The sequence below is a fragment of the Larimichthys crocea genome, chromosome XXIII, assembly GCF_000972845.2.
Source record: "Larimichthys crocea isolate SSNF chromosome XXIII, L_crocea_2.0, whole genome shotgun sequence".
NCBI lineage: Eukaryota > Metazoa > Chordata > Actinopteri > Sciaenidae > Larimichthys > Larimichthys crocea.
This window is the reverse complement of record NC_040033.1, coordinates 19550082-19565665: the sequence shown is the minus strand read 5'-3', so window position 1 is coordinate 19565665 and position 15584 is coordinate 19550082. Positions and strand designations below refer to the sequence as shown.

Sequence of the window (15584 nt, the reverse complement as noted above, 5' to 3'; positions counted from 1 at the left end):
CATTGTCAGGAATAAAAACTAAACTTCATACCCAGCTCGTTCGTAAGCGGTCTATTATGATGTCCAAGTACCAAGTGTCAAAGCAAACTCTCTGTCTCCAGGGAAGCCGGCTATCGCCCACAGAGACCTGAAGTCAAAGAACATTCTGGTGAAGAAGAACGGGACCTGCTGCATCGCTGACCTGGGCCTAGCCGTCCGCCACGACTCGGCCACTGACACCATCGACATCGCTCCAAACCACAGAGTGGGAACCAAAAGGTAAGCATGTGCAGCACACACCCCTTTGTTAAGAATGGCTCACCTCTGCTTAAATGTCCATTGTTTGTGTGAGCGAGTGTCGTGGCGTTTCACAGCACGTCTCTCTCGCTTCAAAACAAGCCACCACGGCGGATTGGGACTGTAAATAAAGAAGTCAGGCCATTAGAGCGACAGGCTTTTCGCCTCGGCTGTTTAAACTCAGAGAGCAACTCCCATTTCAGCTCAGGTTTATCAGGACTTCATCTCAGATTCAGATCAGTCATTTTGTCACTTTTGGCTAGCCGAGTCATTCCAGAGGCTGGAAACAGAGTCTCGGTTGTAGGGAAAGCATTGTTAATGCTGATAGGCTGGGCCACTCAGGACCCCGAGAACGTCATGGACCTCAAAATAAATGTTAGCAGAACTTGAGGTTGGAAATCGGAGGAGGAGATTTCCTTTGAATATCAATCCCTGATCACATTCACCCAATGCAGAAGCAACATTTCAGAGATAGACTGTGTGTGTGAGGGGCTTTAAGATAAATCTATCATTTCTTCTGGTAGTGTGAGGATGTGTCAGCGTATGCTGCATTCACAGTCATTTCCAATCAACCTTCTTCTGTCCGTTGTATTTTACAGTGTATTTAGTGTCCCATAAAGGTGCAGTACATGGTTAACAGTTGTGCCTAAAAATGCCATGATGCATGTGATATTTTTGGCCATGATAATTGTAGCATGAAAATGTGATTAAGAGTCACATGACTCAAGTCAGAGCTGATAACTGCAGTGTTTCGCGGCCGCCATGCAAATCTGTATTTGTTACCTCCTCCCTCTGCACCCAGCGGATACTTCTCCAGACTACAGGTGGCTCCTCACTTTCACTTTCCCTTTGTGAGTCTCTGTCCACACGTCTCTTGTTGTATTATGTAGACTTGTCTAGCCGCAGGGTTGGAAAGTGAGCAGTACATTGAGGCCACAGGCAGCACTTTTCTCTGACACTCTACACCTTCCTCATTCCCACAGGTGATAAGAGCCCCCCCTTGTTTTATGTGTTGTATTTTATTATTTTATCTTGTTTACATCTTTCTCCTTCCTCCTCTTCCTCCTCCTCCTCTTCCTCCTCCTCCGAGTGGTGGTTTGATGCTGCGGGCGTATTACAGTGCCACTAAATGATTCAGCAAGCCTTGGGTCAGTGGAGACAGAAGCTCTGCACTTGGCTGGAATCCATGTTACATATTGATGATCTCGGCCCAACAGAGTTTGTTTTTAACTTTCTATCATAATCCCAAACTTCAGCAAAGAATCAGAAAGTTTCACTTTTTTACAAGTGAAATGTAAAGCTATAGTTTTATTGAGGCGACATTAAAGTCTACTCTGACCTGCTTAGCAAACAGCAGCAGCAGTTAGCGCTTACTTTAGCAAAAGGTAAAAGATCTCTGTCCATCCCATTTCAGTGAATCAGACTTTATTTGTGTAGCACTTTTCATACAGTACGTGTAACAAAAATAAAAAACTAAAATAAATAAATAAAAGTGAAAATGGTCAACATTAAAATACGTAAACAGAAAAATATTTCAAAATGGTTCAAGTAAAAGCCAGAATTAGGTCTTAGGTCCCAGGAGCCAAACTCAGCAAGAAATCCACCATGGTGCTGTATTCAGTGTGTTTGTTTGCTGTGTTCTTCCTTCATCTGAATATGACAGACTCGCTCTTTTTTTAACTTCTCCTGTATGGATAGTACCCCCCCCCCCCCCCCCCCCCACACACACACACACACACACACACACACACACACACGTCACCAGCAAACTGGCAAAAAAATGGCAGTGTCACAAAACCATGCTGCGGAGAACAAAATCCCTTCACGTCGTCTGTGATGAACAGCAGCAGGTTCTTTTAGTGCCAGAGCGCAGTGAAGTTGTCCGTGTGTAGTTTCCAGTTTGTCAGTGAAAGAATGTGAAGTTTCTTAAGACTTAACACTGTGTGTTTCCTGGTTGTTTCCCAACTCCCTCTCTGACAGTGAGCTCTGCCTGTGATGAAAGGTTACTGTCAGAAGTACTATAGACAGTGGAAAATGAAGTAGAAGTGCCGGAAGCGAGTTGAGTTGTGTTGAGTCATGTTACGTGTTAAAAACACATCTTAAATATTGCATTAGTAAATAAATAAACAAGCCAACGTACTTTTTTATTTATATATTTATCTCCTCATTCATTTATTACAGGATTTATTTCTCAGCCATATTTATTCATTTCATGTTGATTAAAATGTCGTTCCATATTCTCCATCCTGATTTGATTCAAACACAGTCTTGATCAAACGCGCCTTCCATTTTTATAAAATAGACGGCGTGCTCTTTAAAGTTGATTAACTCGCTCCCCTGCTGTTCACCACATAATTACAGTTCCTGTGACTGAGCAAATATTGATGAATGTCTTTTGTTTTCAGCGCGGTGCTTTTCCTCTCTAATTGATCTGGAGCCGCGCTCGCTAACGGAGGCTTCCTTTCATCATTTGTACAGCGCTCAGTTAAAGAATTCAATTAAGACATGCTCTCTTGTGCCCAGAGTGGAGATATTTGATTACGCTATTGAATCCATCTCATTACAGATCATCAGAGGCTGTGTGCACATTAGTGCCCACAGCTTTAGTTGTTATGGATTTTTCAGATTTCTGCGTGAGCACAAACTCATTAAGAAATTAGGAGTCAGGTCAGGTGACAGACAAAGCTCCATGTTCATTCCTGTAGTGATTAATCGAGTAAACGTTGATGTGATCAGCTCCTGCTCCATGCAGATGTTGCTCTTAATCATAAATGAATGATCAAAACAAGCAGACATTTTATTTGGATGTTCTAATAAGTTAGATTTATACTTGTGCATTAAGCTGCACCTCCAGCGACGGCTGTTCCAGAGCGATTACACTGCAAAGCTCTTTCTCACCACTCTGTATGAATAACAAAACACAGCAACTCGGCCGTAGTCTGTAATTACTAACCTGAATGTAACTCCAGCTCTATGAGTGTGTGTGTAACACTCTATCACAAAGTGTGTGGAAGAATACAAACACAGTTCTTGTTAGAGAATGTAATTACATCACAATACAGCCTGATCATGAACAACACGAGGCGAGGCGAGGCGAGGCGCAGAGAGAAGGAAACAGTCCAAAGAAAGACGACAACGACAGTGCAGCCATACATGTAAAATGATCATTTCAACTGAGGTGGGCAGCAGTGTCTACACAGCATGGGCTTAAAATGCAGGAATGCTCTGTGTCCGACACATCTGTCACAGACAGTAAACATCGCAGGCTGAGCAGAGCGGAGCTTTTGCACACCTGAGTCTTCTACGCTGTGTTCAGAGACAATCAAACGCTTACATTGATGCTGTGGTGTCCTACTTTTTCCACACAGAAAAACTGATCAGGAATCAATGAGATAATCAGACTGATAAGCAGAGTCAGTAATGTCAATTACTGCTGAGACGTGGGGCTGGACTCCGGTTAACAGACTAAAAGTCCAGCTTCAGACGTCTGACTGCAAACAGTCAGGGTCTGTCAGAGAACAAACACCAAGGCAGCAAACATCTGTGGAAATTGAAAACAAAACACAGGCCGGTGGCATTTCAGACGATATCAAATCAGACAGTAATGGATTACTTTGATGCAGCCCAAATTTAAAAAAAAAAACAAGAAAGAAATTGTGTAGCCTCCACCTTCCTCCATCAAAGTGCTGAACTCATTTCTGTGATTATTGGTGTCTGGATGATGACAATAAGAGTGAAGGGAGGAAGACGCTGACGGAGACTGATGGGTCTAAATCAGTCAGTGGTTACACAACATGCAGACAGTTTGGCATTAGTCTATAATTGTTTGATTGAACACTTAGATATGCAGATAAACAGTCATACAATCAATGTATGATGTGGTTTTTGTTTGAAAAGGTTTAGATTTCATTTTTATGACTTGTCTTTTGGGTAAATGAGGTCAGCAACATTTAGCTCTGCATTCCCGCCTTTGCCAAGCTCACAGTGCTGTGGACATGAAAACAGCAGACAGACGGCAGAGAAGCATTGAGCGTCTGAACAAACCCATCATAGCATGCTTGTGCTAGTCCTTGTAGCTAACACCCACATCTCCACTGTGTTCTAGGCCATCCTCGTGTCGTATCTTCAGTGGTGATGCAGTTAAATATGTTTGAAGAAAAACTCTGCCGACAGCTCTTTGGTTCTTTGTTACCCCTATCCAAATATCCTTAAAGTCAGGATGGACCAGGATAACAGCTAGTGACACAAACAATTATCTCATTGTAAACCATATGTATATCATAGTACTACCATTAGGATGTAACTATGCACCTATGTGCAGACACCTCACTTGCATGTCTGGCACTCAGCTCTGCTTTTATTTAAGCAACCACCACATAACATTATGTGCAAAAATCACTCCATAACCGTCCATTGTGTTTGCTCTCAGGTATATGGCGCCAGAGGTCCTGGACGATTCCATAAACATGAAACACTTTGAGTCTTTCAAGCGAGCCGACATCTATGCCATGGGCCTGGTCTTCTGGGAGATCGCCAGCCGCTGCTCCATGGGAGGTGAGGATCAAATAAGTGATTGACCGACTGAAAGGAGCAGAGGCTGACGGAGTGATGGAGGAGAATGACTGATGAATGGAGCAAAAGAGGATGAGAGCTAATTATGGAAATATCGGCATAGCGCTATCTGCATGGATGGAAGGAAGATGTACGATCAGACAGACTGCCGTATGCATGCAGCACACAGTTTTAACATCATATTTCTTTTCTGTCAGGCATCCACGAGGACTACCAGCTGCCCTACTATGACCTGGTTCAGTCAGATCCGTCAGTGGAGGAGATGAGGAAGGTGGTCTGTGAACAGAAGCTTCGGCCCAACATTCCTAACCGCTGGCAGAGCTGTGAGGTAAGATGAGTGTCACCGTCTCTAACTGCTTTATCAAAGATGTGGGAGTTTGTTCTGTTCCATCACCATGAAGTGGATTCACTCCATCCTTAGATGGTGTTGTTCTATCAGTCATTTTATCTGACTTTGAAAATTCTGTGACACAACGTAACTGAGGAACGTCTCCCCAAGTGAGCAGAGAGGTAGTCATGAGGCAAAGATGCTGCACTGAGTAAAGCCACAGTGTGCTAGTATCAACAGGATTTTGTATGTTATTCTCCTGGCAGTGGCTGCAACACAGCGCTCATACCCTTAGCACCAGATCTGCATCAAAAATCACACTTCTCTGTGTCATTAGTCAAATCTGAACCTCAGATATAATGTAGACATATTTTAAATTCAGTGTGACTCTCACTCTCATCGTTATCTGTGATGTCTGTCCATCATAATCCACTTATTAAAAAAGGCGATCATAGATCACTGTAATTCAGTGATGGTTATCGGTACATCCAGGGCCACACTGCTCTTATGTTTGATGGCACCAACTATCTCAGTACGCTCGACTTTTTTTTTTGGGGGGGGGGGGTCAGATAGAAGCTCATGGGCTCACCTGTGGCTGCCTCAATCATTGTCCACGCCAAGAGTTTGGTATTTTTCGAAAGCTGTTGACCCAGCATTGATGAGGAGCAGAAAAAGAGGCAGAAAGCTCAATGAACTCTTTGACATCACATTCTGCACCACTCAAGACGATTGAGTGTGCCTGAAAGAGCACACTATCTATTATTCCCCATACTTCATTTTATTGTTATTCTTACGCCTTTTTTTTTGACACGTTACTCCTCCCGCATTTTGGTCGCACACACACAAAAAGGTATCAAAACGTGCGGCTCGGCCAGCCGATGCAGACTATTACTTTTATGTCTATGGAGTTTGACGAAAAATTGGTCAAAAGATTTTTCTTTGACCAAGTATTCAGACTTTCCAGGTCCAAACAGGAGTAGACCGCTGTGGTTTTCACCAGCACCAAAGTGTCACAGCAGTCTCTCAGTCTCTGTTTAAAATCTGCATACTGAAGTCTTGTTCTGCCGAGCTGTCCAGGATTCTGTTTTCAGCCTAGGTAGGCCAGTCGTATCAGCAGTAAGCCTGAACCTCAAATCCCTGGAGTCCTTCTCAATAACACTGTTCAATCATGTGATACAGACACACACACACACACACACACACACACACACACAGAAGCAAGCTTATTCCCATAGTCCCCAGAGAGGAAGCAACCACTCAGCTTGTGGGAGGAGAAGGCATGTGAGCTGCATCGCCTGCTGTCTCTGGTTTCAGTTTTAACAGTATTTTAGACACACACACACACGCTTGTGGTGTTTGATTTGTTTACTGCATTGGGAGTTATTTCAATTTAATTTGAGCTGATTGGATGAATTTCTGCAGCAACATGTCGTGAAGGCAGAGACACTGCAGTCTCTGCACATCCTTTACTTCTTTCATGTTAACTGTTGATCATACGAAAAAATCCATCGTTTGTGACTGCTGTGCTACAGTGAGTGTTCAGTGTATTAGTCATTTTCTTAAAGCCATTTTTCAGGAGTTGAAGCACACATAGACACACAGGAAATTACTGGCGGTATTGTTGTTCTCAGTGAAGATGAGATACGATGTCTCCCATTAGACCGCAACTGTGTGTTTTATACGATGCTACATTGGATGTAGTTTCACTAGCACTGTTCAGCCACTCAAATGATTAGATGATTAGAGAGATCAAGTTATTAATCACTGGGTATTTCGGCTCTTCTGTCTTTTATCTGATTATGTTGAGCAGTACTGAGTCTGTGTTGGGGCACTTTGTATTCTAACAATCAGGAATCCTCTCCTCTCCCCTGAAGGCGTCCTGAGAAGCTTCCCTCCAAACACAGAGTAATGAGATATTTCTCAGCCAAAGGCAGCGTATTGACTTTTCAAACTCCTCCTGTGCTTTGCTTCTCTGCTCGGCTACTTCCTGCACTGAGCTCAGTAACCAGCAGTCAACAGCTTGTGTTTGAATTATTCTCTCATGGTTCATCTTCTCAGTTATTAGATGTGAACTGATGTTCAGGGTTCACTTCTGTTCCACTAATCTCTATAAACAGATGTATGAATGCAGAATGAGTGTAGTCTGAGGGGTGTTAACCAATCATGTTTGAACAGGCTTTGGTGTATCTGTGTATCTATATAACAGAATGCTGACTGTGAACTATATGTTATGGATATTAGCTGAGTGTAAACAATGACCACCGCACAGACGAGGAAGTCTTGGCCCCAAAACGTTGTCTGCTACCCACACAGGTTAAATCTGTTTGATAGAACAGAATACAAAACCAACTGGAAAACATTCATCCAGATTGCATATTTGTACTGAGTATGGTCGGTCTCGACATCGCTGCTCCTCACTATCAAATCCAGGTGACTGTTCTCCATACATACATGGTCACAGTGTGAGAAGAAGCAGCTTTCATAACTTCAAGAACTTTCTCATTTTTTGTTGTTTCCACCTGTGCCCTCAACAGATACACGCCTTTTATTTCGAGTCCATTCAGACTTTATTGCCTTTTATGTTGATATATTTTTGGCCTTTTCAAGCTTTTATTTTGGTAGAGACAGCTGAAGAGTGACAGGAATGTGGGGAGAGAGAGAGACGGGGAATGACATGCAGCAAAGAGCCACAGGTCGGATTGGACCCTGGGCTTCCGCAGCAAGGTCTGAACCTTCACACGGAGTGGCTGCTCTACCAATGGAGTTAAACACTGCCCCCATGTTGAGTTTTTTCAAGTACAGTTCACACTTTATGGATGAAATTAATCAGCTGAACGATACACAGAGAATACACAGCAATAGGAAGAAATCCGTCCAAGTAATTTGGAGCAGTTCTGACTAATTCCAGCTACTTGTGATGAGGCAGATTTCAGCTTTGTGTATTTACTCCTGGACAGGTTAATGGACTTTGAGCAGCTTGTCATTTCACAACCTCACTGGGCCTGAAGTTTGCCCCTGACTTTGTCCACAAAGTAATGACTAGCATCCGGTAACCAACACGTCTGATCACTATATTCTGATCATGGTTGACATGAAACCAAAAGAGGAAACTCTGACCTGCAAACTGCAGTCATCAGGCCCACCTCTGAGTCAGCACCACCACCTGGTGTGGTTCATATAGTATATGCGGTTGGGATCTGGTTTCACTGTCTGGTCTGGAGGGAAACTCAGACACATCACACACTCAGAGAGCTGCTCATATTCACACAACAATGAGCCACAGACTGCAGCAGTGATACCCATCCAGACAGAACAACAGGTTTAACAAGATGAGAGCAGACAGTACCTGCAGATTCAGACCCGGGGAGTGTTTGTAAAGCCAGCTCAGTCCAGGATTAGCATAATAATGGAGAGTGTGGCACTCTGCCTGCCTCTGAATAGCCTGTTTGACCAAGCTGAAGAACCCCAGAATTTTTATTGTTTCTTTAGATCGCTGTTGGCTGTTGTGCTGTGTCGATGCTCTCTGTCTAGTGTTTACCCATTTCTGCACAGCATTGTTTGTAACTGAACCAGTGTGGCATCTTTAATGAGCCAGCAGACTTCAGCAAGGACTCAGAAGAAGTATAATCAGAAGAAGAAAATTAACAAGAGACAGAGTAAACACGCAACACAACTCCTCTCCTCCTTCCTCCCCCCCTGCCTTCCTCCCTCCCTTCCTCCCTCCCTCCCTCCCTACCTTCCTTCCTTCCTTCCTTAGTTCCTTCCTTCCTTCCTCTCTTTTGGTTGGTAACATTCTATTTAACATTTCATCTGTGTGTGAATCACATGTACTTGCACACACTTACCTATATGTTGTGTATAGGGGAGAGTGGGTGGAGGTGTTTAGAGTGAGGTTATGGCAGTAATGCCTCCAATTAAAATATGTACATGTATTTCAGGATGTGGTGCATCTGCGAGAATAATAATAATAATAATGATAATGATAATGATGATGGTTTGAAAAGAAACAAAGGTGGCTGAACTTACCCCACACTGGGACATGTGAGCCACATGGGGGTAAATTGTGCCGTTTATTGTTATTTCCACCTCATAATGCTTCATCAAGACTAAATGACTTCTCAGGCCAACTTATTCTCGTTCTAGCAGCATAATTCTTATTAAATCTCTATTTATTTCCTCCCACACACGCACGCACACACACACACAGGCGTGCCCTGCCTCACCTCTGTGTCTGCTCTGTAGACTTTCCTCGACTGTTCGGAGAGCCACTATTTATATAACTAGACTTCAAGTTATTAAATCAAACTATTTTAATAATGTAATATTCCTGCATGCACCAGCTTTATAATTAGGAAAGTATTTTCAAGCACACATTAATTTCACTCAGATATAGTTGCACCTCCATGACTCACTAGACATAAATATTCCAACACATCCAAACACACTCTAATCTCCCACATATAGGTATTGCATATGAAGTAGTGTGAGCAGTAATTAAGCTTGCATGCTTGGTATCTAACCCTGGTTCATTTCCAGGTGCAGACACTTGTACAAATCAACACTAACACCTGAAATGTTCCCATATGAGTCCTCCTGATTAATTGTGATCAAGTGGGGTCTATGTGAGGATCCTTGACAGAACATTAAGATCCCCTGGTGTAAGAACCACTCATTCAGAGTCAGGTCTTGTAGATGTGTTACTGTGTCAGTGTTTAAGGCATTTGTTTTAACAGCAGAATTCCCACAATGCCTTTCTTCACTCTGCTCATTATTTAGGCTGTAAATCAGAATGTCAGATTAAAGTAAGCAAAGCCATGTGAAAGCCTTTACATAAGTAGCGAGCTGCAGCTAGCTCTGCTGAAGGACGCCATGCATATGTAAAGTGTGTGTGTGGAAGATTGCTTGTCTGTGGCAGTGTAGAGTTGGCACTAAGCCACCTGATGAATGGTGGACTGGAATGTGTCTGCTGTCTTAATGAGCACTGTAGGAAGTTCCGTAGATCGAGCACCAGCAGTGTGACAGACTGAGACTGAGACGCACACACAGACATGTTGACTCATACATACCAGATGCTGTTTACAGCCCCGCCAAGGGTGAAGGAATTAGTAGAAACTCTGGAGGCTCTAACCCTTTTTCAAAGCCTGTTTCAAACATGTAGTCGGAAGTCACCACTTTAGTGAGGCGAGAGCTAAGACTTTTGTTTGAAAAAAGTTAGCTCTGACCACATTTCCCAGAACACTAGATCAAACCAAAGCAATGATTAAGGAAGGAGAACTGTAAAAGAACTGACTGAGAGACATTTGCTGGTTCAAGCTTTAGAACTGTGATCAGAAGCACCTAAATGTGTCAGGAAGCTGATAAATGTTCATACATCGGAAGTACAACATTTCTTTTCTAATCACCCTAATCATTGGATAAGAACTAATAAAAAAACCTTATGATAATGACAGCAGTCTGTTGTGGAGCCCAGAACTGTGCTCTCAAGACTTAAGGGGACCATTTAATTTACACAGAATCACCAACTGCCTGATGGAAGATGGAGCAGAGTTAGTAATGAGACAGATTTCTGTGGAACAGCAGCTGTTGTCCTGCTAACAGCTAATGTAGGTCCAGAACAGACAGACATGAGGAAATCATAAATACCTAAAGTTGAGAATGAGACATGTTTTAAGGCAAAAAGACAATCAGCCTGACAGGCTGAGGTCGTGTGCCGTAAAGGTTACACGCATAGATTGATAGGTAAGCAAATAGCAAATATAAAGAGACCAAGTACTGAGCCTAGAGGAACCCCACAGATCACAGCAACTCCAGATTTAATCATTGTTTTTAACACAACCATCCTCTCACCACAGTCCACAACTGTATCATCTCTATGTAGAGCTGCAGGTCCATCCTGTTGTAGCTGAGTCATGTTAACTCGTGGCTCTTCCTCTCCTCTGCAGGCCTTGCGGGTGATGGCGAAGATAATGAGGGAGTGTTGGTATGCCAACAGTGCTGCCCGACTCACCGCTCTCCGGATCAAGAAAACTCTGTCTCAGCTCAGCCAACAGGAGGGAATCAAGATGTAGACACACAACTACCAAACACCCACACATACACATACACACACACACACACACACACACACACACACACACACACACACACACCCGTACGCAGGCACGCACGCACGCACACACACACACACACCTGACTGGCATCCATATTGTTAGCATTACAGCATTATTATCTTCGTTATTATTCATCGATTGTTCCTCCCCTTTAGTTTGAAGGGAAGTGAAGACTTTTTTTTGTGCTCTTTTTTTCTTCTTCTTCCATTTCATTCATTGACAAACTGATGAGTCCTGCAGCACAAACTGTGGAACTGTGTGTGTATGAGTGTGTTGCACTGGGCTGACATACACACGCATGAATGGATCTAATGAGGGATGGTTGTGCCTGAAGGGGATAACAGAGGTCTTAAAGGAAGCTGCCGCTCATTATCCTCCACCTTCCTTTACTACATTCATCACATGAAGTTTCTAAAAGACCCATTGGGGCAACTGGTGCACATTTGAAGTCCCATCTCCACTGCTCATCACACACCTAACCAATAAGAGCTCAGACCCCATTAGGGAATTACCCGGGGGTCCTCTGAGCTGCCGGAGCTTCGCTCTCATCTTCTCTAATCTTCATCATCACTCTCTCATTTGTATATTATCATTTCATTCTTTACTTCCGAAAATGAAGCTACTCATGAGTAGGGCTGCAAGCTGCTCATCTACATCTTTGAATGATGTCATGAATCATCGTCAAATTTCAACTTCAGTTTCAACAAATTACAAACGGAACAGTGTTAAAAATGATCCAACATGTTTTCAGGTTAAACATCACAGTGAGGCATGTACTGGAGCCATCATGGAAAAAACAGATCAAATTTGACTATTTACAGATTTGACTGACTGCAGGTCAGCCGTGAAAAGAATTGAATTCACCACGTCAATTTAGACAGAAGATCTCCAAACTTCAATGTGTCAGTGCTCTGACCTCAGAGGTGTTTACATTTCAGAATGTAGCTGAGGTTAAAGTTTAGATTTGAAGATAGAACATTGTCATTTTTACAGCCCTTTATGGCTTCCGTACGTAGGGTGCATTGTGTGGTGTAACATCAACAGCACCAAAATATATGAGAATGATGGCTGACCTCTTCACGGTTTCCCCAGTGGTATGTTTTGACAGGGCCCCGGGCCCCAATAATGTTATCGATCAGTGGTTGTCATTCTGATGTTACAGAGGACGAGGTGTTCGCCATCAAATCCAATATGTGGTTTTGTTGGCTTTAACACTTAACAAGCCATCACAGTAACATTTGTGATGGCCTATGATAGTTGGAAATGTTGTGTTGAATGTCACTGATCTCAGATCTGCTGTTTTCCCATAGTGCATCCACATTTTAACCAAAAGATGATGCTGATGAGCATCCACCCATCACATCTGTGTCCAACTGAGCGGCCCAGCTGTAGCTATAATTTAAAAAAGTCTTAAAATACAATTTTTTAAAAATCTAATTCCCAGGCCTTGTGAGGGGCTCCAGCTTAGGCGTGGAGGGCCGCTGGGCTTGCGATGTATTGGTGGAAACCCTGCTGTTTGTTTTTATATTGTGCATTTTCCATTAACATGCTTTGTGAAAATTTACAGAAAGCGATGATTGATTTGTCAGCCCTGATCAGAGGGATTTCAGAGAATAAAGATGATTGAGCACAGAGACAGATGTGAAGCGGTCTGCAGCCCTGCTCCTGAGTCGTGTTACAGTAGCACGGGGAACTGAAACGAGGACCTGGGAGTTCTGGGACAGTCTGTAAGCTGCCCTGTGGGGTCCAGACAAACAGTGGCTTCATCTGTTCTTTATGTAGTGCAGTCCTCATCTCTGCAACAGTTTTGCACCTGTTTGTTCATTTGTTACTGTTGTATTTCCCCGTCTCCCTGCCAACACACAGGGAGACAGGGGACAGGTCAGTTTAATTTATTGTGTTTTTTTAATTTTCTTTCTGGTGGCAGGGGATCTTTTTTGCAAAACAAAACTGGACATGATGACCTCATTCATTTTTGGCAAACATGCTGCAACATATGCAATATACAGTAGATAAATGTGTCTATTTTCTATACTCTGCTCTGCTAAACCACAAACAGCAAGAACAACAACACCAACAATCAGCTGCCACCATGCCTTCAAAGCCAGCTGTTACCGGAAAGTGCCAGTGCTTTAAAAAAACCCGACTCCTCTCATGTCGGCTGCTGTGGAGTGCGTTTTGCTCTCACCTGTATGCAGCTCCGTGTGCGTGTGTGTGTCAGAGGAGGCCCGCGGGAGCCATGCCGAGCATACAGCACGCTCGTACTATGCACACCCAAGAAGAAGGGACGGAAAGCAAGAAGGGACACACACGCCACGTCTCATCACCCACAACCCAGCCGACTCTCTGGTGCCATTTCAACCCCCGCCCCCCCCACACCCGACCACCTCAGCAACAACTCATCGTACAGCTTCTCCTCCCGGTGTGGACAGAGTCTGGAACCTGAGCTCCAGCACCTCAAACTGTGTTTGGTTGGAAAAACGATGCCACAAAAGCTCCCAGCAGCTTTTGAAAAGAGACACAAAGACTTGTAAGCATTACTGATGTTGCCCTATAAATGTAAACTCTTGGATTTCTGATTTTCGTTCTCTTCATGTGTTTGCGCCGTCGACAGCGCAGCAGCGCAAATCAACCTTTCAAGCGTTTTCTTCTTTGTAGGATAATCAACAAAAATGAGGTACATTCATTTAAATATAGCAAACGGATATTTACTAAGCCATAGGTTTTCCAGGTTGTGTATTATTATTATTTTTTATTTTATTTTGTTTCTTCTTTTTTTTGTGGCAAGGTCTTTTTCTACTAGAATGTACATTTACGAAAAACAAAAGATGAAAAAAATATGCGTAATATTGACAATTTTGTCATTTCAGCTTAGCAAGCCTTAAGGGACCAACGCATAAGAGTCAGGATCTACTCTTATCATCATTATTATTATTATTTGATTTTGTTGTTTTTTTTAAATGAAAAAAATATATATACACACGTATAATTATATATATATATATATATATATAGATATATAATAATATAGATATATATATAATATATATATATATATATATATATAATAGATTAGAAGTACGATGATAAAGGTAGTGTCATTATTCTATCTAAAGGACAAAAAAGATATATGTAGCACCTGATTTAACCGTTTGTTTCAGTCAAGTGTTTGTCCTGTTGCCAAAATTGCCACACATTGAACCTGTCTGGTGTTATTTTCCAGATTTGCTCATTTCTTAGTTTCATCAAAAACAAGTCTTTTAGTCTACAGGTCCAAATTAACTCCCACGGTTAGGTCCAGTTTAAATCCACAAAGTGACTGCAAACATCAATAATTCATATAAGCAGTAAATTAGATCTGCCACGCAGTGATATACTCAAAAGAAATCCCACAGAGTCTCTCGATTGTTCAGCAATAAGTGCACTTCTGAACCACTGCAGGGTTTACCTGTGTGGCAATTTGGATGTCGGTGAGTCTGTCTGTCTCCATTGCTTTTCTTTATGGATACATAACGTATTGATGTGCTGCTACTTAGTTGTCCACCTTGCTTTTCCCGAGTCGAGGTGAGAGCTGCCGTTGGATGTAAATATCCTCAGATTGCCTGAATCTGATTATTCTGTGCCATGTTGCTTTGACGCAAATCCAGCCCATCGTCATTCTGATAGGCAGTCCTTTCAAAGATTCGCTGAAGTGTGTTAAAGAGTTCTTATCAGCCACCATCCATGGAAGAGCAGGCGTCCATCCCATCACCTTCTGCAAGCAGCAGCAGCTCATTTCACTGATGAGTTTTTCCTCTCTGGTTCAACATGCAGATCAGTTCAATCACCTGCTTTAGTTTTCAGTTAGAAAGGAAAGCTCCAGCCTCCAAAAACACGGTGCCAATCTACCGATGAGCATCAAAGTAGCTTGTCCTCTCTGCTTTGATGCCCACACTTTAAATAGAGTTGGAAATGCATTGAGACATATTTTTCTCTATTAGAAGTCCAAGTGTAGAGGGGAGGAGGGGGTGGTGGGGGGGCAAATATATCCAATTATTTTTGAGGGAGTGATTTGTACAAATTGCTTGTTCTCTTTAAAAACCCTGTTGATGCCCCTGTAGCAACTGATCATGTAATAACGATGGATAATTTGTTGTTTCATTCGCAGACAGTGGAACAGCAGTTCCAGTGTGCCTCTTCTAAAGCCATTATTGTCAGAGGAAGCATAGCACTCTTCACTTTTTGACAATTCCTGCTTTCTGGCAGTCAATCTGAAATTATCTGGCAACATCAGTTCCCACTCCAGTGAACTAAATGTT

The 15584-nt window shown here is 42.7% G+C and overlaps 1 protein-coding gene across 1 annotated transcript in view; it reads left to right on the top strand.

The window, feature by feature from the left end:
- The window catches only part of tgfbr1b (transforming growth factor, beta receptor 1 b), a 54464-nt gene extending 40338 nt beyond the window's left edge, over nucleotides 1-14126 (top strand). Inside the window, exons 6-9 of the mRNA XM_027274176.1 lie at nucleotides 102-258; nucleotides 4706-4830; nucleotides 5046-5176; nucleotides 11119-14126. Coding sequence (XP_027129977.1) covers nucleotides 102-258; nucleotides 4706-4830; nucleotides 5046-5176; nucleotides 11119-11244 — 539 coding nt within the window. The 3' untranslated portion in view covers nucleotides 11245-14126. The remainder of the gene's footprint in view (nucleotides 1-101; nucleotides 259-4705; nucleotides 4831-5045; nucleotides 5177-11118) is intronic.
- Nucleotides 14127-15584: the final 1458 nt, after the last annotated feature.